This window comes from Apteryx rowi, unplaced genomic scaffold, assembly GCF_003343035.1.
Source record: "Apteryx rowi isolate R43461 unplaced genomic scaffold, aptRow1 scaffold_396, whole genome shotgun sequence".
NCBI classification, from domain to species: Eukaryota; Metazoa; Chordata; class Aves; order Apterygiformes; family Apterygidae; genus Apteryx; species Apteryx rowi.
Window position 1 is genome coordinate 160155 of NW_020450485.1, and position 25800 is coordinate 185954.

General features: G+C 39.9%; 1 protein-coding gene across 1 annotated transcript in view; it reads left to right on the forward strand.

Moving 5' to 3' along the window:
- Positions 1–25800, forward strand: part of OCA2 (OCA2 melanosomal transmembrane protein) — a 222030-nt gene that overhangs the window by 47279 nt on the left and 148951 nt on the right. The window contains exons 3-6 of the mRNA XM_026074701.1: positions 14995–15093; positions 15694–15882; positions 21536–21593; positions 23212–23284. Of these exons, the coding sequence (XP_025930486.1) occupies positions 14995–15093; positions 15694–15882; positions 21536–21593; positions 23212–23284 (419 nt within the window). The remainder of the gene's footprint in view (positions 1–14994; positions 15094–15693; positions 15883–21535; positions 21594–23211; positions 23285–25800) is intronic.

Sequence of the window (25800 nt, forward strand, 5' to 3'; positions counted from 1 at the left end):
AACAGCGTATAACTTTCTTCTCAAACAGCAAATGCAATGCCTTGCCACACATACCAGTTCAATATAATTGCCCCCATGGCTTTATGACATAAATGCTTCCATACTAAAAAAGTAGTAGAACTTCACTTTAGGCAAAGGAATCCTTACAAAAATTCCCATCAATGATTCCAGGAAGTGAATGTAGATGGACTGAGTTTGCTGTCCTTACTGATGAGGACAGAAAGGGAATAGCTCAGCAAATACTAGTGAAACTTTCAACCTTTCACAGCTGCTTCTGAATAATGCTAATTCACAGCCAGTAGTGAGTCAATATCCTCTGTTGCATTTCTGAAAACTGTGAGTTACAGTGACTGCCAATCCTCTTGCTTTCTATTTCACCCTGCCCGAAAAAATTCATATAAAACATGTGCAAAGTGAAAAAACAACCCCAACAACAAATGCGTTAATTCTGAATGTACCCAGTTCTGACAGGACCTGGCTCCRGCTCACTGTGCTGTCCTTGGCTTAGCTCTGGCCTGCAGCGGACAGAGCTCTACGTGGTCACTGACTCCTGCTGATCCATTAGCACAATTATTCCAAGTTGCCCTTGCAGTCCCATTAGTACCTATCAAACAGAGAATTGCTTGCTTGGTCACTGTCTGTAAGCATTTTGGTGACTCATTTATCAGCCTTTGATGTATTTCAGAGAATAAATCACTTGAGCTCCTTACGAATAGCAGTTTTTGAAAAAAACCATATGACTTGCCAGACTACAGACTGTGATCCTATTTTTTTTCTAATTCACTAGCTAATTTCTTCCATCTGCACTTATCTATTTTTCCATCAGCTACATTCAATTTAACATGAACTTCAGTTCTTAAATGTATGACCACTCTACCCTGGAAATTTTTGCCATGGTTGAGAATGATTTCCTGTGCATCTAATACAAGAGGACAAACCACTCTCATGCTAATTATTTCTAATAGGAGAGACATTTAAAGTGTTGGGCAAACTGAAACATGTCTCTATCACCAGGTAGAACTGCAGTCTATAACATCTAACAATAAGGTATGCAAAAAGGAAAGGCATGAAAGGTACCTTTCTGTACCCTTTGCGATGCAGTTTTACTTTTGAGGTATGATGGCCTTCCATGTTTTTATCCTGCTTTCATGTCTTATTTTTTATTGAAAGATAGAATAGTAAGTACTCACTAGTGCAAGGTGTTCAGTGGAAGCAAAGAGTGCCATTAACTCTGCTGGTTAGTTTCAAGGTTAGGGAGCCATAATTTTCATCCTCTTTTGTTAACTGCAGCTTTTGGGGGAGTTAGGATATTTTATTGTAGCTGAGGATTGATCACATTAGAGTCTGGTTTACAACTACTGCATTAACTTGCTTTTATCTAACTCATTCCAAAGTTCACTACATGCTGGTCTCACCCCCTTTCACACTTTCAGCTTCCCCCAGTGTCTCTCTGTAGCCAAAAGCAAGGACTTGCATTCATCCTTCTCAATAGTTCTACTGTTGATCTCTCTCCTTCCAGATTCTTCTCCTTCCATCTGTGTCTGAGTCTCCTCTCCCCACTTCATGCTTAGCAGCAGTTCCCCAGTAGCCAGCCTGGGCAGAGGTTGGGGCGGTATTTTCTGGCAAATAGTCAACACGAACTAAGCTACCCCAGCTCTCACCTGACTACCCTGACTAGCAGCTAAGATGGTATCCTGAAAAATCCCTCCTCTTCTCTCCCTTGAGGCCATCCTGCTTTCAACAAAATAGTCACTGAAAAAAGGAGCAAGAGGAAAAGAGATATTCATATAATGTTGATTATCAGGAAACTGACTGAGAAAACAGAATACCTGAGTCACAGTTCTTCTCTCAACGGACGTTTCATTATTTATGGAAAAGTGAAAGAGCAAAACCAAAAATAAGAGTGCTTTGGAGCCTGGTGGGCCATGCACTTTTTCAAAAGTTGGGAGATGTGTGTTTAGGCTACCTCAGACCAGAGAGGGAATTGTACATCCATCTCCCACATTTTGAGTAAATGAATTAAAAATGGAATATTCAGCAAAAGGGTCACACCAGCATTACTTCTTTTTTGATTGGTCTGTGAAACCAAACTGCTCTTGTCCTGGGCTCTTTCCTCTTTTCCTGTGGAATTACAGTCTCTAAACATGCCTAGTGGAATGAAGAGCAGATGCTGATGGAGTCTGTGCTTCCTTGCTAAATCAATGGTCTTTTTGTTTTTTAGTTTAATATGGCTATACATTTTTGTCTTATGTTAAAATCTGATCTTTTAGGTCTGCCACGTGTTATGACATTTTTCTCTCCAGCCGATGCGTTTTCCTAATGCTTCTGGAGGAGCTAATTCCTGTGGCTTTTGTTCTTCCACTGTTCTGATTAACTTTCACATTGCGCAATACTAAAATTGTACAAAATGAAAGTTTTTCTGTGACAATGTGCTGTGGACCTCTGTTTCTCCTACATCTTTTCTGGGGCTTGTTTTTAAAACATTTCTTTGGAATTGTGAACTATGGCACCTAAGTGCCATGATTCAAGTGTAATGTCATCATTTGGGCTTTAAAGCTGTTATTTTTGTGTAGAGGAATAACCACTATTCCATGTTGATTCTGGAGGTGCAGAAGAGCTACCTATATGTTCCAGCTTTTAAGAACAATGTCCGGTTCTGGTCATTTTAGTTTCTCTCATCCTGTGCTCTTTCTTGTTACTTCACCTCACTGCTCCTCTGCCTTGAGTATCCACTTACCTTTCTTTTTCCATTTTTGTTTCCATGTTGCCAGAGTATCTCTCATTTTTCCTGCCATCTCACTCCTTACCAATAATTTCTTTTTGCATACTGCCTTTGCAGACTATGTTAAAAAGACATTTGTTAGTGTAGTGGCTGTTTGTCTTGGCGCCAGTTTCTGCAGTTATTTTATTCAAAAGATTTATGTGAGGAGCCGTGTTTTGTTAGCACTAAACTTGATCCAACTTTTAAGCTGCTGTCAGGCATCTGATGTGCATTCCAGGCTTCTTTTATTTGGCGGTGCTGTTGACTCAAGAGCACTGAACCTTTTTGATCCCTATGAGTTTATAATCAGATAGCTATGTAACTGTCTGGTCCGACACATAGCAAAGGACAAGCTTTGCTTTTTTTCACGAAAAGCCCTTTTCTCCCCAAGCTTTTTAAAATGTTAACAAGTGATGTTTTTGCTGAAAACTAATAGATTATTCAGGCACTGTATATCTCCTTGGAAAAAAAAAAAAAACCCAACATTTGTAAACTTTCTTCTGTCTTTAACTGTTTAAATTAACTCTGTGTTCCACTGCATCTCTGCCATGATGGTACCAATAACAGATTCTTAATTTCAAATTTTCTGCTTTTGGAGATAGTCGTATCTTTCTTGCTTCTTTAATGGGATTCATTTCTAAGGACCTGCTGTTTTTTTCATCTCTTCGTACAGCAGCCTGGAGCCTTCAGCCTTAATAAAGGAAAGAAAACAGAAAGGGCTTGTGGTAACRGGTGGCTATGTCAGCATGGGGTTTCCCCTTTTCTGTGGATAATCTCTTGCTGGAGAATTATTTTTTTGTAGTCAGCAGCACTGACTCTTTTTCTTTTCCATTTTCTTTTTCTTTTGGAGAACAGAGTGAGGTTTTATTTATACAATCTCTTGTTTGGATGGACAGAAGTTTTCATGTGCATGGAAAGACTTATTATCTCTACAGCAGCTGAGCAGAATCCTACTTTTTTTTTATGGTGATCAATGTCCAGGTCTTATTTAGCTTTGGGAGGGTGCTTATTTATAGAACATTCATAACAAATGTTACGGTGTTCCTCATCAAGAATATGTCACGTCAGGAGCAAGATGGAACAAAACCRTTTTTGTGTGATTACAGAATAACCTAAGTGTTATTCTGTAAGGGCCAAAGGGAACACAATGTCTGAGCTGAGAGAATCTAGCATCTGTGTGACTGGGGGTAAAGAAATACCTCACTGAATCAAGAAATATGATGTATAGTATAACTGTGCTGCTAGGACAAAGCCATTTGCCAAATAGGAACCTGAAAAACATATCTTTGTTTTGTTGGCTTTTCAGTGCATAGTAGTATGTTCTTACCTGCAGAATGATTACAGCTTAAATCAGGAGGAAAGCAAGCTGAAATGGTGTCCTTATTCTTTTCTTTTGTCATCAATCCCCCTGCTTTCAGGGGGAAACTTGCAGAATATACATTTGCATGCTACTCTGCACAGAATTTCTTTGGAATGCATAATTTACAACCCTTCCTATTTTTTTGAAAATCTAAGTTGGCTGTGTTTATGGACTCAGATCTTGTGTTTCAAATTCCTCTTCCATTGGCGCGGAATCAGGAATCTATGTTTTAGACCTGCATATTTACATAAATTAGATAGCTCCCTCTCTGACATTGTAGCCTTGAGGTCCCTATAGATATCTGAGTCCTTTAAAGAGCCCTAGTAGCAAAATAGAACCCAATACTGTAGAATGAATTTCCTGAGGCTTAGAAACTACTTATGTTAATATGCTACCATGCTTTCGGTGAAGAGTGATTACGAGGAAGAGCCATGTCTTTATGAGACAAAATTGCACTTATTCTTTTTATTTCAGGGAATATTCTCCAAATGTTAAGAGCAAATAGCATATTATAATCACCCATGTTTTAATTCTGTCTAGTTTCTTCAGTTTGTTCCTCAGGGTTTTTCACTGCTTTTAAAATAATTTAAAAATAGCTCTGACTGATATAACTCAAAGCTGAATGAAATGACCAGTGACTTGGTTTCGCTCTCTATTTCAAATTACTTGTTAGAGAGTTGTGAAGAAATCATGTTTGGAAGGACTTGTCCATAGTTCTTTGTATTTCTAATCAACACAATAACTTCTGGTGAAAAATCTTCTATGCCAAAGATAGTATTTAGTCTGATATCAAATAAAAATTGCATGAAAGAAGAGGCACAAAAATCTGCACACTGTAATTATATATTATTTAGTATACAAATCTTTCTGTTATCTCAAAGTTAGTTATCCAGGTTCCTTGAATAGTCAAGATGAGGGATGGAGAGGATGAATATGATTTGGAGAGCTCTCTCCATCACCAGGGACTTTAACTATCCTAGGACAGACTTTTAGATGGCAAAAGTTACATGAATAACTTCTTTAATGACTTATGCTCAGCCAGAGGCTGAAAAGGAAATCTAATACTTCCATTATAATTAAAAAGTGTTAAAAGATTAAATATAATGGAAGGACTTCCATTATAGTGAGAAAATACCCATTATTTTATCAGCTTGATACTGTTATTTCAGTATATAATAGCTGTATAGCCCTCTAAATGATTTCTTAATCTTAAAATTTAACAGTTGTTTCTTCTCTGCCTATTCTGAGTAGTGTCTCAAGTCCTAGCTTTGGAGAGAATTTTAGCATTTTATGCTAAAAATGGGTCCTGGGCAATCTGCTGAGATCAGGAGCTACATAAATGAGTTATAATGTAATAACTTCTGAGAACCCAAATTTTTACCAAATATAAGGCTGGGTTCTTGAGCTCTCCTTGTTCAATTAAAAGGTACCACAGCTGTGCATTTCATTTTACAGTGACCAAAGGACAAAATACAAGTCCCAGAAAGCTTACAATAGTGGGGATACAGCATATATTTTTTTAAACAAAGCTTGATTTGGTAGGAATTTGAACATTTTAAGCCACACTGTGGCCTGCTGCTTGTCTTCAACTCCCCCTGCCCCTTCCACCCCTCTCCAGGCACAGAAGCCAGTCACACTTTTTTCACATTGTTAATGTTTTTTTTTTTGTACAGCTGTCACCTGTCTGGCTTTTTTTTTTGACTTTAAGCAATGAAGTCACTCTGTTTTTAGTGACAAAGTTACTTTTTCTCTCCAAAGGTTACAGGTATGAATAATGTTCTCTCCAAATTATTGAAATGAAATGTATGGAACAGCAATTCTTAATTAAAAGCTTTAAAAAGAAAAATAGTTTCTTTATGATTTCATCTTCAAGTATAGCTCCCTAATTACTCTTTTCAGTCTCCAAAGCTGGGGTGAGTGGCATATGAAACAAAATTATATGAGTATGCAAGGCCAGAAGCATAATTACATGTGGCAGCTTGTCAGTACATTGCTTGGATTAAGGAAAATTGTATCAAAATAGTTCTGCCTCATCATTCTGCAGAAAAGTATTTCCTCATCTGGGAAGTGCCCAGTGGTCTTCTAACAGTGCTTCCTTTCTGATCATCTGTAAATTCAGCCAGTCTGACAGTGACTCTTCATACTTTAATGTATATTCCCCAAAGTCTTTGAGAGTACAACGTTGTATCACTACAGGGATTAAGAATAACATTGTGCCGAGATGGCCACAATGTCCAGCTGTTTCTCAGAGCTGTCCTTCTGTTCATGTTCCCATCATTGCAGTGCCACAAATCTGCCTCTATAAGAGAGTCTGGGCAGATATAATATTTTTAAAATATAAATTGTGACCACTTTCTTTTAACTTTTGAGATTCTTGGAATTGCCTCACAGATTTAGATATGCCCCCCCACCCCAATTTGTCATAAATTTGAGTTAGCATCAGAGTTGGTTAAACTAAAAGCCAGTAGTGAATGCCAAAAAGAAATGCTGGCATTTAAAAGCCATGCTTGCAGAAAATGCTACAGCATTACAAGTGCAGCCATGCTCAAAATGTTGCCAGTAAATTGCCTTCATATAGCAGATTCATTTTTCAATGTGTCCTGCACCATTTGCGAATATTATTTTGTAGCAGGTTATCTGTGTGATCCATAGAGAAATGGAGTTTGGGGAATTTGGACCACTCCCAATACTGCTGCCTACTTCAAACTTGCAGCTTGTTGGCAGTCACCAACAGCTAAACTGTGTTGGCAGCATCCGCTCCTGAAATGTGTTTTCACTTTCAGACTCTCTGCAGTTTTTGTCTGCTTTCTCCTATTGCTTTCCAGTTTTCTTTGCTGAAGCAGAAAATGGAGAGGAGGGAACAGCCTCTGTGCCTTCTTAGTACAACTTCTCAGTCCTTCAAAGGATGGTTGCTTGCTCAGCTCCCCTCTTCCTCCCTTGGGGACGCCAGCCCTTTTGGTGCCCTGGTACCAGGGCAGAGAAAGTATGGAAAAGCTTAGTCCTCCTACACTGAGCTAGAACAGCTTCTGAGCAACTTATTTTAGACTCACCCAGTCAGGAGCGGTGTTGGTCTCTCTAAGTAGTTAATCACATCCTGATGTCTTGATGAAGACATCCCCTGACAGAAGCAGGCAAAGAATTTTGGGGAAAAGAAGCCACTGAAGTTCTGAAAGTATCTGAAAATTTCATTTTTTGGTGAAGTATGATAATGCTACAAAGCCTTATTTGATTAAAAAAAAGAAAAAAAAGAAAAAATGAAGTGTTCTATTTGCTTAGCTGTTTCTGAACTTAAAATTGCCCTAATTTTTTGAATAGCAGAATATGGAACAAATAAAGGAAGTGAGACCACTAGCATATCCTCTTTTGGGACATGTTCTCCCCCACCCCAGATCCAGCAGCTCATTTGTAAGTTTGAAGAAATGAATGAAGCAAGCACATTAGGTAGGACCCGTATAAGGGTCCATCTCGGACAGGCTCAGCACACTTTTCACTGCATCTTTCTTATGCATGTTCTTAATTTGTCTGGAGACTTGGCTGTGGCAAGGTACGTCTCAACATGAGCCCTACCAGTTGGCTGCGCCTGGTCTAGTGTCTTGCTGTCAGGTGGTGCCAATGCTGCAATCCTCTGGAGAATCCTATACAGTCCCTCCTAAAAGAAAATTAGGAAAGTCAAAGAGAAAATCTGTCTGTATTAAGTAATGCTTTCATTGCTAAATTTTTCTGACATCTTAATGGTGCATGCTTTTAAAGGGTCAAGGGGTTATGTGGTGATTTAGTTGAAACTACATAAAGCAGTCATCAGAAAACATCTGGAGCCTGTTTAGAGATATGAGCTCTGGAGACTTTGATCCTTCCCTTGACTCTTAGTGTATCAGTTGACCATATTTCATTTGTGATGGGTAATCTTAACAGTTCCCCTGTGATGTGCTGCCACTGAGGATACATCATGACAGTGTTGTGTCTGTGTGTCAGCACATACAGATCATGATGTTCATAGACGTATGCATACAGCTGCTTAGTATACAGTACAACATTGCTTTTTAAATGTTTAAAAGCTGAATGCTCAATTTGTACCATGTAACCATTGTCCACAAGTGGATTTTATTAGATAGATACTGACACCAAATCTGGGTGGAGGAATGTATTTTAAGATGCAGTCTAATACTGCTGTGGGCTTTTTTTTGTTGTTGTTGTTTGGTTGTTTTTTCTAGTAAAAACCTCTCTGCTTTTCAATTTAATTTTAATTCATGCTTGTTTACAATTATGATAATAACAATTAGTTCAGTACATGTGATCTAGTGTGAGGATAAATATTCTGTGTTCAGGGAAGCTGGTGCTTCCTAAATAAGGCTAAATTAAAATGTAAAACTCATAAATTAAAGTCCTACAATTGCTACCAGACTCCTGCATGATTAATTAACTCTCTGACATTCTAACTCAGGTCTTCTCCTCTAGGAAACTTTGCCTAAAATTTTACCGACTTTGTTATAATCCCTTGGCTCTGTTGTATTCCTGGACTTTCATTCAGGGGCAACCTCACATTTGTAATGATTTTACTGACTACCAATTCAAGGAAACAGGCTAACCTTTTTCCTGAAGAGATTCTGTTTTTAATGTTTTATGTAGCGAAATTTTCAATAAGATATGTTCAAAATTGTTGATGTTCTTGCGCAATATATATGCTTGTATATTCACCTCTTCTTCAATTCTGACCAACTCCTTTCTGTAGAAGTGAGAATTATTGCTTTCTGTTGTCATAGAAATAGCTCTTTTACTGATACTTGTGTGCATGACTTAGCATATGGCAGATGAAGCATTATATTAACCGGTGCTTTTTATTATAGGGAGTGAAAACCTAATGCATTGTGTGGCATGATTAATCTTTTCAATATAAGGCTAAATAACAGGCTCCAGCCAAACCTAGAAATTATTTTAAGTGTTTGCCAGCTAACTTAAGTGAGTGTGTGCTTTCCCTTCCTTAGGCTCCTGTAGGATGTTTGCTTCTCTTGGTGTCCTCTGCTTTAGGGTATTCAGGCTTGAAAGCTTGTTTATTGCTGTACAACGTTTCCTACAACATCTTCCCTTATCTTTTTCTTTTTTCTTCTTTTAAATGTAATGCTTAATCATTCTAGGAAAGACCTGAAAAGTCTGTGTTCACATGGCATGTGTGCACGTCTGGTGCTCAAGGGCAGGAGCTGAGTTCTTTTAGTGGATTTGATCCAAAGCCCTCTGACAACTTTGGGAATAATCACCTGCACTTAATGGGAAACACTGGTTTGTTGGAGGTGGAACCTACAGTGCTCTTCAGCCACCTACACTGAGTAATGTCTGAGGAATTGTCAGCCCATCAGTGGGAATAACCATATTTTCTCACACTCCTTCCTTTTTCCTCCTGCTCTCCCCATATTCTCCATGTGGCCAGTATGGCAGAGGGAGCTTGCCTCTCCTTATATTGTCCAAGTGAGTTTTGGAGGTTGAAGGTCATGTTTCTGTTGTACAGCTTTACAGAAGAGGTACAAGCACCACCAAAAGAACCTGAATGTTGCTCGTGCCTGGGAGCTGCAGCACATCCATAGATTGTGGGAGCTTCTGCCTAGATGCCCTGAACTTGCATTTGGACCCTCATATTTTTAGGTGCTGTGGATGGGATTCTTCTCCAACTGCTCTGTCAGAGAGCTGGAGTTTCATCTGCGGACACCTTTATGACTTGGCAGAACCTGCTGTATTGTCTGTGAGGTGAACAGCTCTCCTATGATGCTGGTCGATCTTCTGGGTTACTATGGAAACAGTCAGAAATTGTAATTGCTTGAAAGATTAATGATAGGAGAATATGACTTTGACTGCAAGTAACCAGCTCAAAAACCACATTGCTTCCTCAGAACAAACCTATACTCCTATGGACAGAGCCAAAATCTGTATAAACTACTTTCACAGCAGTAGCCAAGTGGTTAAGAACACAATCTTCGGTTTGAAAGACTTCTCTTAATGAAGAAAACAGGCCCAGCTGTACTGAATGTGAGAATGAATGTGACCAGAGCTGTGGCTGTGCAGGAGGCAGGTCATAGTCTTCTTTTTCTAACATCAGTGTAACACGGATCTTTCCACATGAGTGGTGCTTTGCAAGTCATTGAAGAAATCATTGTCAAGTATTTTTTTTTTAGCTTTTGACTGTTTAGTTGCTTTCCCATTGATTGTAATGGTGACTCAGAAAATGTTTCTACAGATGTGTTAATTATTTTTATTTTCTCCCATCACTTTTGAATCAAAGTGAAATGGGAATGCTAATTTTTTTGTGTGGAGATCTATATGTATACCTCCATACAAAAGTATACGTATAAAAATGCAAGTATTTCATGCCTCTTCTAATATTTTATGTATAAAATGCTAATGATTTTTAACTCTGAATGAGAGAAGAATAGTGAACACAGTTGGTGTCCAGCTTACTAGCTCCTCATGTGCACTTAGTGTAAATTCAGACCAGTCTTCTGATCCTAAAAGTGTGTCTATCCATAACGGGCTGATGACTTGAACTGGTGATTAGCTCCTTGGTGGTGTTGCTGAATTGCTCAGTAGAGATAGATTGCACTCCATTCTAGCATGTAGATATGCTAAGTTTCAAGCTTTTTTGGTCATGAAGATAAGTAACATTCAGAATGTATACTGATCCCAGGTTTTGAAAAGTATCCAAGCAGTCCTTCCTGGAAAAGAAACCACTGTGATGCAGTCATAATTGCCAGTCAGTTGCAGGGCTGAGGAGTAACTAGAATGATGTTGATAGTTTTTTGACCACTGCACACTCGCTTCTCTAAAGCCAGAGGGTTTTGGGGCCTTCCTGGATTTTACTTGCGGAAGATCTCTGTTATCTTTTAATGAAGTGGATGACCAAATCCTGAGATAGCGCCTCTGTAGGTAAGGCACAAAGGCACTTGCGTTAGGCTCTCCATTCAGGGATCACTTTCATTTCTATAATTTGTGCTATTGTTTCATGATATTTTTTTTCAAATTTTCTTGAGCTTTCTGCTGTCAAGATTCTTTTATATCCTAATTGGCTTTATTGTTTATATTACTGTCATTCTCTAATTAGAGTCATCACATCACTGGGGAGTTGAGGATCTTCTACTTTTTCCTCTAATTACTCTTGTTTTGTCAAGCCTGGCTGTTTCCTGCTGCTTATTCTTGTCTGTGTGTTCCTACTGTCTGCAAATTGATGTTGTCATGTACTAACGGTTTTCACTTTATCTGAAGACCTTTTTCAGTTTTACTGATTTGGCCATTCTTGGCAGTCGGTGAAACCCTATAGTCCCATTTAAAGGTGGCAAGACCGATACCAGTAAGTGGGGATAACAAATGCACAAAGGAAAGTGAGGTTGATGTCTTTAAACATCCTTCTGGATTCATCACTTAGGATCGATCCCTTCAGACACCTTCCACAATACCTTTATTGTCTCTTTTTGGTTGCATTTGCTGCTATTGTTCAGCACGCTGGTTACTCATTTACACTAGTGATGAAGACTTTGCGCTCTGGAACGTGGAGCAGAATACATCAACTCTGGTATGTCTTTAGTGCAGCTGAAAGTGTGTCCGCTCAAGTATTTCTACACAAACTTCCAATTTTGAGCATTATGAACAAGTATCTGTAATTCAGCTGAGTAGTCAAAAGTTAGTTACTGGGTCCAAAATAGTTTCTAAATTAATTTTTACAAATTTGCATGTGGCTACCAAGCAAGTCTTCACACAGAGACGCCATGAGCTGCTGCACAGTCCCCTGCTTTCCTTCCTCCGTGTGAGAGAAGTAAGCGGTGTGAGGGGTGCCTGCCCTGCTCTCCCCACAGAAGTGGGTGCCAGGGGAGGGACATGGCACGTTTGCGGTGACCCCTGAGGTTGGGGAATGTCCAAATTTGCTCTGGCCCTGCATCACATGCTTTTTGCATTTCCTTGGCTAAGCCCCTTGGTGCCCAGGGGGCAGCCTGCAGGGTGCCATGCATGTGCCAGCCATCTGCGTGGGAGGAGGAAGCGTGGCCCCAGCGGTGAATGAAGCTCACTAAATCTGTGCCTGGCCCTTGGTAGGGGAAGCAGTCACTGCCTAAAGCAGAATGGCCCTATTCAAAAGAGAAAAGGACCGACTTCATTATGTTAGAATAATCTGCATTTTGGGACTTACACTTGAACATGTCTTCATTGGTTTCAGTGGTACTATGAAGGTAGAATGTTCACTGCACCCTTCAGGTTATTAGAGAAGAAATTGTGAGAATTTCTGGGTTTTAGGTATTTGTTACTCAAGTAGTAGGAGACTGCTACTGCCTGCTAATCCTGCAGCATCTTGTATTGTCTGTGTCCATATGTTTACTTTTTAATATTAACAGAATTGTCAGTTTATGTACATATTTATCTAGCCCAAAGCAGTGTTGGTAACTGTTAATTAGAAGAAGAAAATGGAATTTTTTGTAGAAAGATTTCTGGCTACTAATCTTAGATTTTGCACATGCCCTAGGAGCGGGCATGCAAGCAGAAAAGTAAGTCCAGAAGGGTTAATGGCATGTGCAATGCAAGGTGAGATCAGAGCAATATGAAATATATACTTTTTGGAACCTTTTTTGTGCAGCAAGTAGCACTATTTTGTTTAACAGCAGAAATGGCTAATCAGTCTTCATGAGAGTTACATTTCTGAATGTATAAATTCATTGTCCACCATTAGAATTTTTATTAAATGTGTCTTTTCAAATGTAGTGGAATGCTAGAATTAGTCAGAAGTATATCAGTAATGCTCAATGAGCCTACACTTAAAACATAGATCTGATTTTCTAAAAGCTCTAGGTAATCTTTTACATCTAAGGCTATGATAAGATTAAATTAGCACATGCTTTAAAATACAAGGATTTCTCTGCTTAAACTTCTGATATGAGCGATATTTTCTCCTATTTCAAAACGGGAATGCTTGAATAGCTTCAGTCATCTCTTGTGAGCAATCATCTCTTCACAGATGAAGTGTCAGTGCAATCTAGCACCTGAATTCTAATCTGTCTAACATCTGACCTGAGGTACCAGATAATTCAGTTTCTCTAACATTTCATTCTCTTTTGCTGAGATTGCAAACACAGTGCTTACAGAAGAGTTTGAATGAGAGGTGTGGCCACTCAAGGCTGAAATAACCATACTCATTTGCTACACAGGTAGCATGGCTTCTGAATCATAACAGAGGATCACTACTAACTGGCAAACTGAAGCAGTAACTGAAGGTTTTAGTTTTACGAAGCCTGAGTTCCCACTTACCTCTACCCATTGCAAGTAATTTGACTATGCTCCATCGTGATATTAAGTTAAATATACATACCCTTTTCTTTGGACTGGTCTTATATTTAAAAGACTGTATTACTCATCATCCTTGAATATTTGTTTGTTAGTCTGTGGTTTTATAATTCTAGCAATAGCAAATGACATTTAAGGTTTCCATGGAATTCCTGTCACCATCACATCTAAGTGTCTCCAGGAATAGTTAATCTGTGTATTGATTGTATGTGTAGCACATCTCTTCAGGACTTTCTGGTGGTGGATGGCCTCAGTTATGAATGAAATGCATTTGTGTGTGTCTGAATAATGGTCATTATGATTGAAAATGTTTTTGGAAGAACCAGATCTTACAGATGCTCTAATGGCTCAGCGAGTTTCTCTCTCCCAGAAACTTATCCCAAAGCTAGACCCCCTTGATTGTGATTGATCCTCTTCAGCTGTTTCTTAAGCTCTGGGATCTATATTTTAAGAAAAAGACTCTTAGCAATGCTAAACTGCAATATGGCAAAACATAGCTTACTATCAGTTAATTATCTGGTTAATCAGCAGGGCCAAGACCTGATAGAAACTGTGTGGAAGTGTTCGTGCCTCAGGAATGAGGAACTTGCAGCTACCTATGACAATAGGGATGGAGGCTGACTTGTCCTGCCCAGGCTGCAGTGCCCTTTTATTGCTTCTGCTCGCAACTTCAGATTTGGTGAACTACAATTATTGGTTTAAGAGTGACATGGATTTTGGGGCAAGGTTCTTCTGTGGGTCAGAGAATTTGCAGACTGTGGGGGGCAAAGGGGGAAGATATTTTCCACAAAGATGGTAGCTGTCATAATCCATGGTTGTCCAAAACCAAGTCCTAGTATTACTTTAATTGGGTAGCATTACGATATTAAATTCCTAAAAGTTTAATTATATTCTGTATGCATAATCCCAATTCCATACTTCAGATGGGTAGTAGTTCCTTGGCTAGAATTGGAAGGAGGATGTTGCTCAGCCCTTCAAAGTGTTTTTTTCAGTTTACCCCACACTACTTCTATAATATTGCTGAAATTTCCAAGAGAAAACTAATTTCAAATAAAGTTTTCTTCCCTAATACAAAGGGTGAGATGGCTGTTTTAGAGATTAGTAGATTTCTGGTTATCCACATGTCAAATGACTTCTGTGGGACAGAAATTGTCCTGTTATTTTAATGTTTTATGTAGTATACTTATATAAACTTATATGAAAATATATAATTATTTCCCTTAAGAATTTTGCCTCACTAATATTACAGTACAATTGTTTGCCTTAACTTTAGATGTCCAAAATGTAAGCATCAAAGTGTGAGTTAATTGTCTATGGTTCCTCTGGCATTCAGAGGGAAATTCATTGATTATTTTAGACTCCAATTATAGGATGAGGCAAATCTCTCTCATTTTGTTTAGTCAAGTCCCCCTTGATTATAAGGGAGTTCAAACTTAGCAAAAACCTTAAGTTACGTGAACACCATTATTAAAGAATATTTAACTAGTTAGATACTAGCAAAATACTGTGTAGAACCTTAGAGAATCATTGTAATGCAAATTGACTTTTCTTTTTTTTCCCTCCAAAGATATCACTTCAAATTTTCCAAATTATTCAGCCCAAGGTCAAAAAACACTTGCTTTACAGAGAGGACACCACTGCTGAAGGTTTCCTCAGAGGAAAATGGGTGAGTTACTTTCATTTTACACAAAATAGTTCTTTTCTAAACTCTCTTCTATTTAATTGTGCATGATTCTCTCATATATTCTGACACCAAGCCTGTTGGGAAATAATGTGAAAAGCAGGGGTTGTGAGCAGAGATTTATTCTGGAGGAGCTTGAATGAAAGAAGGGGCTGTGAATGTGGAAGAAAAGGATGTAAGGTCTGAGACTGAGGTGACTTGAGCGCTAAGGATAAGCAGCCGCAGGTCATGTGCTTGCATTGCTTTCACGTGCTGTTGTGTCTGTTGCACTGGAAGACACAGCAGAGCTGTAGGAAAGGTCCCTTAGGGGTTGTACATGCCGTATCCTGAAGAAGGTCTGCCTGGTGCATCAGAGGGTTAGCTCTRCCAGGTGCACCTAAATATCATGAGGTCTTTGTTTTTGCTCCCTGCTCTACCCAACTGTTTCACCAAGGGGAGCTCAGTCTGTACTAAATAAATCTCTTTCCATGAATATTTCCATTAAAATCAATTACAGTGAAGCTAAACACATGCAAGATTGGTTGTGTCTGTTATCCGATGAAATAAACCGCTGTTTTAATTATGTTTACTGAAAATGTGTGACAGATTACGGTGCATGGCTCTTCATAATCCAGATTTTACCACGGATGATGATTCATGGGACAACAGCTCTGCAGAATTTGAACAAAGGTTTCAACTGGGAAGTGGAATGACCTGTTTGTCCAGATCTGTTTCTTCTGAGAGATATGAAATCTTGGACAACCTCCATGTAAAGTTCAATTTATCAAAGATGAGGTCTGAATTCAAACATTCATTTATCTCTCTATGCATTCTTTCTTATTTCTTAATTAATTTTTAAGTGTAGATGTCTAGAAAATGACTTATTTTCTGCAGATGATAAGAATAACACTCCATATTTAGGCCATATCTTGCCATTGATAGTTTATTTATAAACTCTGGTGAAATTGACTAAAACTCTACTTAATGGTCAATAGTCCCTTGTTTTTACAAGCGTTAATCATAGCACCTATTCTAAATGTGAAATTAAATATTGTCTATACCCCGTTTAAAGTTTTTTTGGCGCTATTTCTTACAAGCATCTTGGTCTCTTACACAACTTTATTCTTTAGCATTTTGCTGCTTTTATAATGTATTTCATTATAATTAAAACAAGTATATAGTCTTCTATGTATCTAACATAATCTTTCTATAGTTAATATAGTAGCTTTTTAAACATACACAATGCAAAATATAACCAGGCATTTTTGTATCTTTAATGCATTAGTATACTTCACTCTTTATCTCAGGGTAAACTTCGACCTCACTTAGGCAAGAAGGAAGTTGAATCTGTTAATATATTAAAAGATATCAATGTAACAAGAACTTAAGTTCAAATTTTCACAGAATCACAGAATCACAGAAGGGTTGAGGCTGGAAGGGACCTCTGGAGATCATCTAGTTCAACACCCCTGCTCAAGCAGGGTCACCTAGAGCGCATTGCACAGGATTGAGTCCAGGCGGGTTTTGAATATCTCCAGAGAAGGAGACTCCACAAGCTCTCTGGGCAACCTGTTCCAGTGCTCTGTCACCCCCACAGTGAAGAAGCTTTTTCTCATGTTCAGATGCAACTTCCTGTGTTTCAGTTTGTGCCCGTTGCCTCTCGTCCTGTCGCTGGGCACCGCTGAAAAGAGTCTGGCCCCATCCTCTCAGTCTTCTCTTCTCCAGGCTAAACAGGCCCAGCTCTCTCAGCCGTTCCTCCTAAGAGAGATTCTCCAGTCCCCTAATCATCTTTGTAGCCTTTCGCTGGACTTGCTGCAGTAGCGCCACATCCCTCTTGTACTGGGGAGCCCAGAACTGGACACAGGACTCCAGATGCGGCCTCACCAGGGCTGAGGAGAGGGGGAGAATCACCTCCCTCGACCTGCTGGCAACACTCTTCCTGATGCACCCCAGGATACCATTGGCCTTCTTGGCCACAAGGGCACATTGCTGCCTCATGCTTAACTTGGTGTCCACCAGCACTCCCAGGTCCTTCTCCGCAGAGCTGCTTTCCAGCAGGTCAGTCCCCAACCTGTCCTGGTGCATGGGGTTATTCCTCCCCAGGTGCAGGACTCTGCACTTSCCTTTGTTGAACTTCAGGAGGTTCCTCTCCACCCACCTCTCCAGCCTGTCCAGGTCTCTCTGAATGGCAGCACAGCCCTCTGGTGTATCAGCTACTCCTCCCAGTTTTGTATCATCAGCAAACTTGCTGAGGGTGCACTCTGTCCCTTCATCCAGGTCACTGATGAATAAGTTGAACAAGACTGGACCCAGTACTGACCCCTGGGGGACACCGCTAGCTACAGGCCTCCATCTAGACGTCACCGCTGATCACAACCCTCTGAGCTGCATCCCATCGGGGCTCATGGATTTGTGGGTGTCARGTTTGCCTAAATGATCTCTAACCCAATCCTCCTCCACCAAGGGAAAGTCTTCCTTTCTCCAGACTTTCTCTCTTGCCTCCAGGGTCTGGGGTTCCTGAGGGCTGGCCTGAGCAGGAAAGACTGAAGCAAAGAAGGCATTCAGTAACTCTGCCTTCTCTGCATCCTTCGTCACCAGGGCACCCACCCCATTCAGCARMGGGCCCACATTTTCCCTAGTCTTCYTYTTGCTRCTGATGTATTTGAAGAAGCCCTTCTTCTTGTCCTTCACATCCCTTGCCAGATTTAATTCCAAACGGGCCTTAGCCTTCCTTGTCGCATCCCTGCATACTCTGACAACGTTCCTATATTCCTCCCAAGTGGCCTGTCCCCCTTTCCACCTTCTGTATACTTCCTTCTTCTGGTTGAGTTTTGCCAGGAGCTCCTTGCTCATCCTCGCAGGTCTCCTGCCCCCTTTGCTTGACTTCTTACTCATAGGGATGCACCGATCTGGAGCTTGGAGGAAGTGATGCTTGAATATTAACCAGCTCTCTTGGACCCCCCTTCCTTCTARGGCCGTAAGCCATGGCATTCCCCCAAGCAGGTCCCTGAAGAGGCCAAAGTTTGCTCTCCTGAAGTCCAGGGTTGCGATGCTACTTATTGTCCTGCCTCCTCCTTGCAGGATACTGAACTCCACCATCTCATGGTCACTGCAGCCTCAGGATATTTTCTCCTGGGTTTTAACTAGTAAACCCTTTAATCTCAGATACTAATTTTCTCTGCTGCTTCCAGAGTTTCAACACTTTTTCATACTCTCGTATGGCCTTTGCTAATAGCTCTGCAGATTGGCATGGAGCCCAGTACTGGATGTCCGCATCTCCGTGTTGATCTGCAGATCCTTTTTAACAAGATGTCCATGCATCTTTTCCCAGTATGCATGTTGTCTTAGCTCGCCACTTTACAATTGTTTTCCTTCTTTCGTTTTGCATATTATGTCATGTGAAGTGCCACTTTCTTGCTGAATAAATGGAGCGGGATAATTTCAGTGGCTGCAATTTGTACAATATGAGCAGATGTGAAGAACTTTGGCAGAAGTCTTTCTTCACACTCAGTAGACTTCCCCTGTATTTGATGGAACAAAGGCATTGAGTAGAACTGTAGAATCAATTGTTTCCAGTATGGCATACATTTATATTCTGGAGAGTAATATATTTCTCTAGCAGAACTTCCTCTGAATTATTTTCATTGCTTTAGTGTTGGTTGTACATACGGGGCCAGCTCCTTGGCTGTTGTAAATCAGCATAACTCCACTGAGATAATAAATGGACCTAAACTGCCTGACACCACATGCAGATCAGACTAAAAATCATTTGGTTTAGAACAGGGGGTGAAATCCTTCATAGATTTATATTTCATACATTTCCCACTGAAGTCAAATAGGATCGTGCTGCAGGCCTAAATCAGCAGAGAATTTGGCACCGAGTTTGTACTTGCATCACTGTGCCAGATTAGAACCGTAGTGAGAGACAGATTGCAAAACATGGGCAAGTCAAAGGCTGATCACTTCTCAACTGTAAGCTGTTAAAAGCACTGCTTCCCTAATACAAAATACCATGAAAACAAACAGACGGGAGGAAAAAGCCTTCTAAATTCTACATTTAACAAAATAACCTTTTCCAAAAGCTTTTTTATTATATTTTGTCAGCTTCTTGAGATGAGTTTCTATTATTTACAGACAAGTGGTTATGAATTTATAAAGGCTTAATTAATGCCTTTTGATTTCTCTTTTAAAATCAAGTTATTGCTGCTTCTTGTTTCAATAATAATATGAATTATTAATATTATTTGAAATGTTAATTTGAAAGTGCAAACAGAAAATATCGAATGCATTAAAACTAACCCAGTCTGGAATGGGCTTTAGTAATTCATAAAATAATACATTCTCAAAAATAATGAAATAGAACTGTGGTGTAAAGACAGGGAGAATAGACAAGCGGGGGAGAGAAAAATATATGCCTGAGCTGGCATTAGGTCTTTTCCATAAATCACACAATACCTAAATAAGTTATCAGTTGCCAGGTACTGATAATGGCTTTTTTGTCATTCCTCCCTTTTCAAACCTTTATTATATTTCCCTCCACCCCTGCCTTGCTTTTCATCACAGCATGGCTACCTGGTGTTTCTGGAAGAACCCACCTAACTGACTTCCTCTCTTTGCTGCCTTCTCTAGATTTTTATTCTGTAGAAAGTCTGTATAAAGTTTCTACCATTTAAATTTGTTATAGCCCCTTTGTACCCAGATTGACTGTGGCCTCACATTTTAATTAACTGTTGTTTTTTTCTGCCTGTTTGGAGAACTCTAATGAGAAGAAGGAAACTTTAGAAAACAATATTTTTCAAAAAGGGGTCTCCAGTCACTCACAGTGTTTTTATTCAATGAACTTGATTTAGGAACTGATTTCCACTGGGCTTAAAAAATATTTCTGACTCTTCGGACTGCTCTACTTTAATATTTTGTTTTACAGCGTCTGTCAATGCACCTATTTATTGCAGTGTTCCCTTCTCAGCTAATTGTCCTAGTAACTTGAAATGTTTTCCTTCTTGCTATCATCAGGCTTAAATCAAACCCTACATTTGTCATTCTGTCAGGAAAGCAATGCAATTTTTAGGTGTTTACTTCTGAAAAAATAGGATGAGAACATCAATGGCTTCACTTAATAAAAAGATGTAATAAGGGCAGGTCATTCTCCAAATCAAGGCATCTGTGTAACATACTGATGGGCAACATGAAAATAGTTTATTGAGTTGCCTTTTATGGTAAGATACAAAAATGGTAATTTAAAACTGATAAGTCTTAAGATTTCTTATTCAAGAACATACATTTTCTACATCTAAAATTTTAATTTAGACTTTTTCTTACTTAACCCACTAAATAGTAAGCTCTGACACTTCAGAAGATTTGATTGCACCAAATAGCTTAGATGCGGGAATTCTCTCAAAGTGCACAGATGTGCTATGGAAAAAAATCTAGTTCTTCTTGTCAGTTTATCTAAAGATGCTCATGAAGTATATTTGTTTTAAAGAGATACTTTCAAAACTGAGAGATTCTTAAAGTTTGTTCCCATCTTCCAACTGCCTTTTCCCAATACCTTTAAGGACGTGTATGAGAACTCCAATTTTGAGGAAGTATTTCATGATAATACCCCTCTATGCAACAAGTAAAATGTGTTTAGAGCCCTGTCTTTAAGCTTTTATGTAAGGAAAACTCCACTAATGTCCAAATCAGTTTTGGATTCATAAGGACTATGAAAGTAGGCCCCTTAGAGGGAGCTGCAGACTAACTAGCCTATGACTGTGTATATTGGTACTCTACACGAAATTAGGCTTTCAAGCTAACCATGGGATTTTTTTGGCACAATTTCCCGCTGATCAGTCCTTGCAGAAATGCCCCCTCTGGGCTAGAGTACGTGTGAGCCCTCGCCGTCCACACACTGCCCATGATGGGCCACAGATTGATGCTGGGGGAATGCAAAACTGATGTTACTAGCTGCAGCTAACACTGTGGTGTCTGTGATATTGGCTTTGGCTCCTGCCCCCCTTCATCCCCATTTCCTTCCCTGGAGCTTTGGTAACACTGGTCCTTCCGCCCCRTGGTGGAAAGGGTCTGCAGCTTGTTCCTCCTGGTGGCGGCACTGGCAGAGCCGGTGGGGTGGCTCTGTAGGCAGCCAGAGACAGCAGGAGACAAGCAGCTGTGCGTCCCAGCACCAGCTCACACTGCAGCTTCACTCCGGTTTCCCAAGAGGCAAATCCTCCTTCCCATGCCGTGAGATTGGGCTGGCAGCAGAGCGAGGGCAGGAGGCCCTTGCAGTCTCTTGCACAGCCCAAGCCCTTGCTGACCCTCTATAGTGGTGTCTGTACTGTGAAACAGACCATACGGTATCACCCATAAGTGCCTAGCATGATGTTGCTGAAAGGGAAGAACTATTAAGAGAACAAAAAAGATCTTTTTAAAGTAATCATTCAGTAAATACATGTTTCTTACATTTCAGATGCTGTCTAAAATTCCTAAAAGTTTCAGGCCTTTTTATCTTTGTAGTTGTCTGCTCTGTAAGTATTGGATTCTTTCCTCCTCCCCTCTCCCCCGTTAAATTTCTTATAACTAGTTCAAAATGAGGTGTGATATTTGGTCTTAGCTAATAAAATAATGTTTTAAGGATGGGGACAAGATGGCAAAAAATGAAAATAATGTGCAGAGTCTTATACATACTTGGACCACTCTTTGGTGTGCTAGTCGCCACCCTTGGACAATGTGATAGGTGAGGGTGTTGAATTCGAGGAGGCAATTTAAACTCAAATTTATATGTCATGAATAGTTCCATATTGAATTAGGGCGAGTCTTCAGATATTACTTAAAACCTGGGGAATGTTCATAGGTTCCCCCCTGCCAAAAGGTTTACCTTCTCCATTTAAATGGCCATTCTCTCATGGAAGAAAATAAACCATATAAAATGTTTTGTGGACTCTCTGCTTTCCTGAGTGGCTGTTGAAATACAGCAACTGGGAGTAATTCCTGTTAGTGAGTGCTTGCAGCCACTAAGGAAAGGCAGGACCTCTCTCAAATAAGAGGACTGAATGGAAAGTCTAGAAGAAGAAAGGAGAAGAGCATATAGCTGTGTCCTCTTGGCAGACCAAAGACCCCAGCATGTCTTTAAAAAATCTCTCTCATTCTCAGTTCTTTCTTTCTTTTTCCCGTGCAGTCTTCATCCCCTTTCAACAGTCTGTATTCCTCCCTTCTTCCTCTTGTTGCCCTCATCTTTCTCTTTCTCCAAGAAACATGCTCTCCTTCTTCACCTATGAACTTCAGACATGCTTTTTGTTTTCCTGTCCCATTCCTAACATTTCACAGTTCTCTTTCCTCTCCTCCCCCTGTCCCATTAGGACTGTTCTTAGTCTTTGTTGTACCTCTGTCACCACATAAGAGCATCACCATATTGGCTTTTAAATTTGCCCATCTTGTGATGCTGCGAGGCAGCTAGAGGCAGATGTTGAGTGGCTTCTCTCCTGGCTCCTCTCCATTCACTGCTCTGCAGTAGCAACATAAATGGCACAGCTGGAAGATGCTGGGAAACAGAGGAGCTGTCAGAAAAAATGTGCTGGGGAGCATGCATCAGCAATCACAGTGCTCCGCTGTGTGAAAGACAGAACGTYGCAGGAGGCAGGCAGCTCGCCACCGGGGTTGCTGGAGTGCAGCGCTCTGCCACTGAAATCTTTGAAATCAACAAAGCCTTTGGCTGCAAAACTTGTGAAGCATTTCGGAAGGTTGGAATTTATCCTTTTAACTGCTGTGAGGAACACATTTTTGGCTGGCAAGGTTTCTGTATCAGAGGACGAAAAAATGACTTTCTGTATTCCCTCAGATGGGAGTGTTGCTTTCCAGATAGATACTTAAGATTACAAGTTTGTTCTAAGAGGAGATTGAATAAAATAAATCAACTACATGACTTTGGCAGTAAGTTTAGGGAATGAACATTACTTGTCCTTGTTATGCGTCCCATGGCAGATTTTCAGTGGTGGGGAAACATACCTGAAAATACTGAAGACAAATTTATGATATGTTATACAGTTTGAAAAAGTTTTCTTAAGTATTTGAAATAGGCTTAGTAGATATTTTTCAATTTTTGTATTAATCTGGTTTAACGCATGTTTGGTTTTTATCTTGCCCTAGATTTTATTTAGCATCTATCCTGACCAAAGTGTGCCCTGGCAGATGTTGGCTGTATCACCTCTGGAAAGCTTCTGTATCCTTCTCATGAAAATAGAACTGATGTTTCATTGATAAACTGGTTGAAAGGCTGTTTTCTATCTTATACACTGAAAGGATTCAGTGTCTTCAGAGCCCAGGCTGCACTTAGAGTTCTCTTCTGATGTAGGCCACAGTCCTGCTCCCCCAGTCATTCCAAATGAACCCGCCTGCCTGGGGGAGCTTGTGGTTTCCATCTAGTCCCTGTGTTTGGTCTCATTGCACAAAGCCAAGAGTGTGAAAGTGGGTTGCAGCTCTGCTGGGTCAAGTCCCAGAAAAGAGCTTGGACCATGGTTAGGGTGTGCACCCAGCTGCAGCGAACACTCTCTGGTCCAGTCTGGACACCATGTGTGCTTGAATTGTGATGCTACCTAGTGAGCTCCTTCAAAAGCAGCAAAGTAGCTGATTCAGAGATATGTTTCTTCTCTTAACCCAGTCATATGTTTGGATTGTGGACCTTTAGATATTTTTCAGTGGAGGTGCAGATCCCCTTAGAAACTTTCCAGGCATAAATTGTTCAATAGTGAATTTAAGACCGCTGATTGTCAAGGAACTGTTCAAGAGAACAAGCAATAGAATAACCAGAGATAAATATGATTCACTGCAGGTGAATGAAGACCTGAATGTGAGAAGTCTTTGAAGGATGAACATTCAGTTAGTAAACAAACAAAACTTTTGCAAATAAATAGCATTTCTAGTTCCCATAATTTTTATAGTTTAATCAGGCTACAATTTCTTTGGTTCTTACTCCACTAGCCTTAGAAGATGATTCAACAATAGACATATTTCAGAAGCATCTGGTAGGTGTTTGCTTGTTTTGAAAAGGTACATCCAGGTTTAATTTTTGAAGTGCTAAATTTTTCTATTTGATTGGGTGGGTCCACAGCTTCAAGAAGGGAAAGTCCATTTTAAATAGATTTGTTTTTTAGCCTTTTCACTGTTGTCAATAATGGCACAATATCGCACCAGTATTAGTATGGTAAATGAGGAAGAAAAGATTAACACTTGAGGGTCATTTATAGTAATTAGATGTTGAGATTGCTTTTTGGAGGAAAGCAAGTGAAGAGGTAGTAGGACCAGTGACAACATCAACTGTAGATACCCAGCAATATCCTGTTCACATCAATATTTTTGTCCTGCTTGAAACTGTGGTTGAAAGCTCCTGTTTGTGTATATATGTGGTCATGGACAGCATCAGGGCTGTAATGGCCCAATCTGTCAAATCAGGGTATATTGGCAGCAAATCTTTGCATTCAAGCTTCAGTCAACTGTCATATCATAATCTGAGGATTTGCTCTCTTTCCTCAGATTTTGGGTTGTTTGTGTTATTGTACACATTGACTTGGTATCCAGTTATTCCTTTTGCTTATTCCAGAGAAGCACTGGTGACACTGCGATATGAGTACTGACAAGTGTTCCTATATTTCACCTTTGACCTATCATGTCAGGATGTTTTTAGCCAAATAGCTGTCAGACAGTTAGAATTATGCCTTTCCATTTCCTTGCTCAACAAACCCAGAGCTGAAACTTCTTAATTTTTGTCATAGGTGTTTAAAACTGGACGTTCTGTCCTTACACTCCTATTGAGGTTCACTGATCTGTGAGAAAAAGCGTAAGAGGTAAGCAAGYCCCAGCAAAGCCATGCTTCATTTTCAAGGTGACATGGTAATTCAAGCAGAAGGGTCAAGGAGAAAGATTGAATTTCTAAATGAGGTTTGGAAAAGATGTGAGCAATTCTGAATGTCATCTCACTGTGGCTGCCAGTCTTTATCTGTGTCGATGTAAACTCACATGTTTATCCTCCACTTTGTTACATAGTGAAGAAAGTATTCACCTTTTTGGCTAGGCTTGGATAATATTAGCTATTCACAGAGCAATGTCAAAGACGTGATTTCTGTTGGCTGACGGACTGCAGTATTCCCAGTGGACATTAGGAGTTCCTCTCTGAATGTGTACGGTTTCTTGGTAAACTGACAGGTGCGCTGCAGTAGTCCTTGTCACAAAACCCTTAGAGGTTATTATATCAGACTACTTTGGGTGGAAAACAAGTGACTTAGCTCATATAATGCTAAATTATGCAAATGAACATTCTTTACCACTTGTTCATGCCTAAAAGCTGTTAAGAAGCACTGAATACTTGATTTATTTTTAAATCCTTCCATTTCTATTTCTTTTCATAAATGCCCATGCACATGGACGTGTGTGTTGTGTTTGTGCAGTCTCATGCATACAATGTCTGCATACACCAGAAAAATCTGAAAAATAGAAAAAGGAAGTTGGAAATTCTTCTGGCTTCATATCCTTTATATCATCCTTGTGTTGCTTAGATATTTGCGGTTTTCCTGTCATGCCTATTTTATTTTAGATTTGCTTGAAGGCAGGCCTTTCTGTCTCTGCTGGGAGAGAGCTGTCTGCTGGGGTGGGGGTGACCTGCTTTCCATATGATGTCTCCCCACTTCTTTTCCATTTGCTCTAGTTCTGTTTGGTGTTTTTCTACTTTTATCTCTTGCTTGG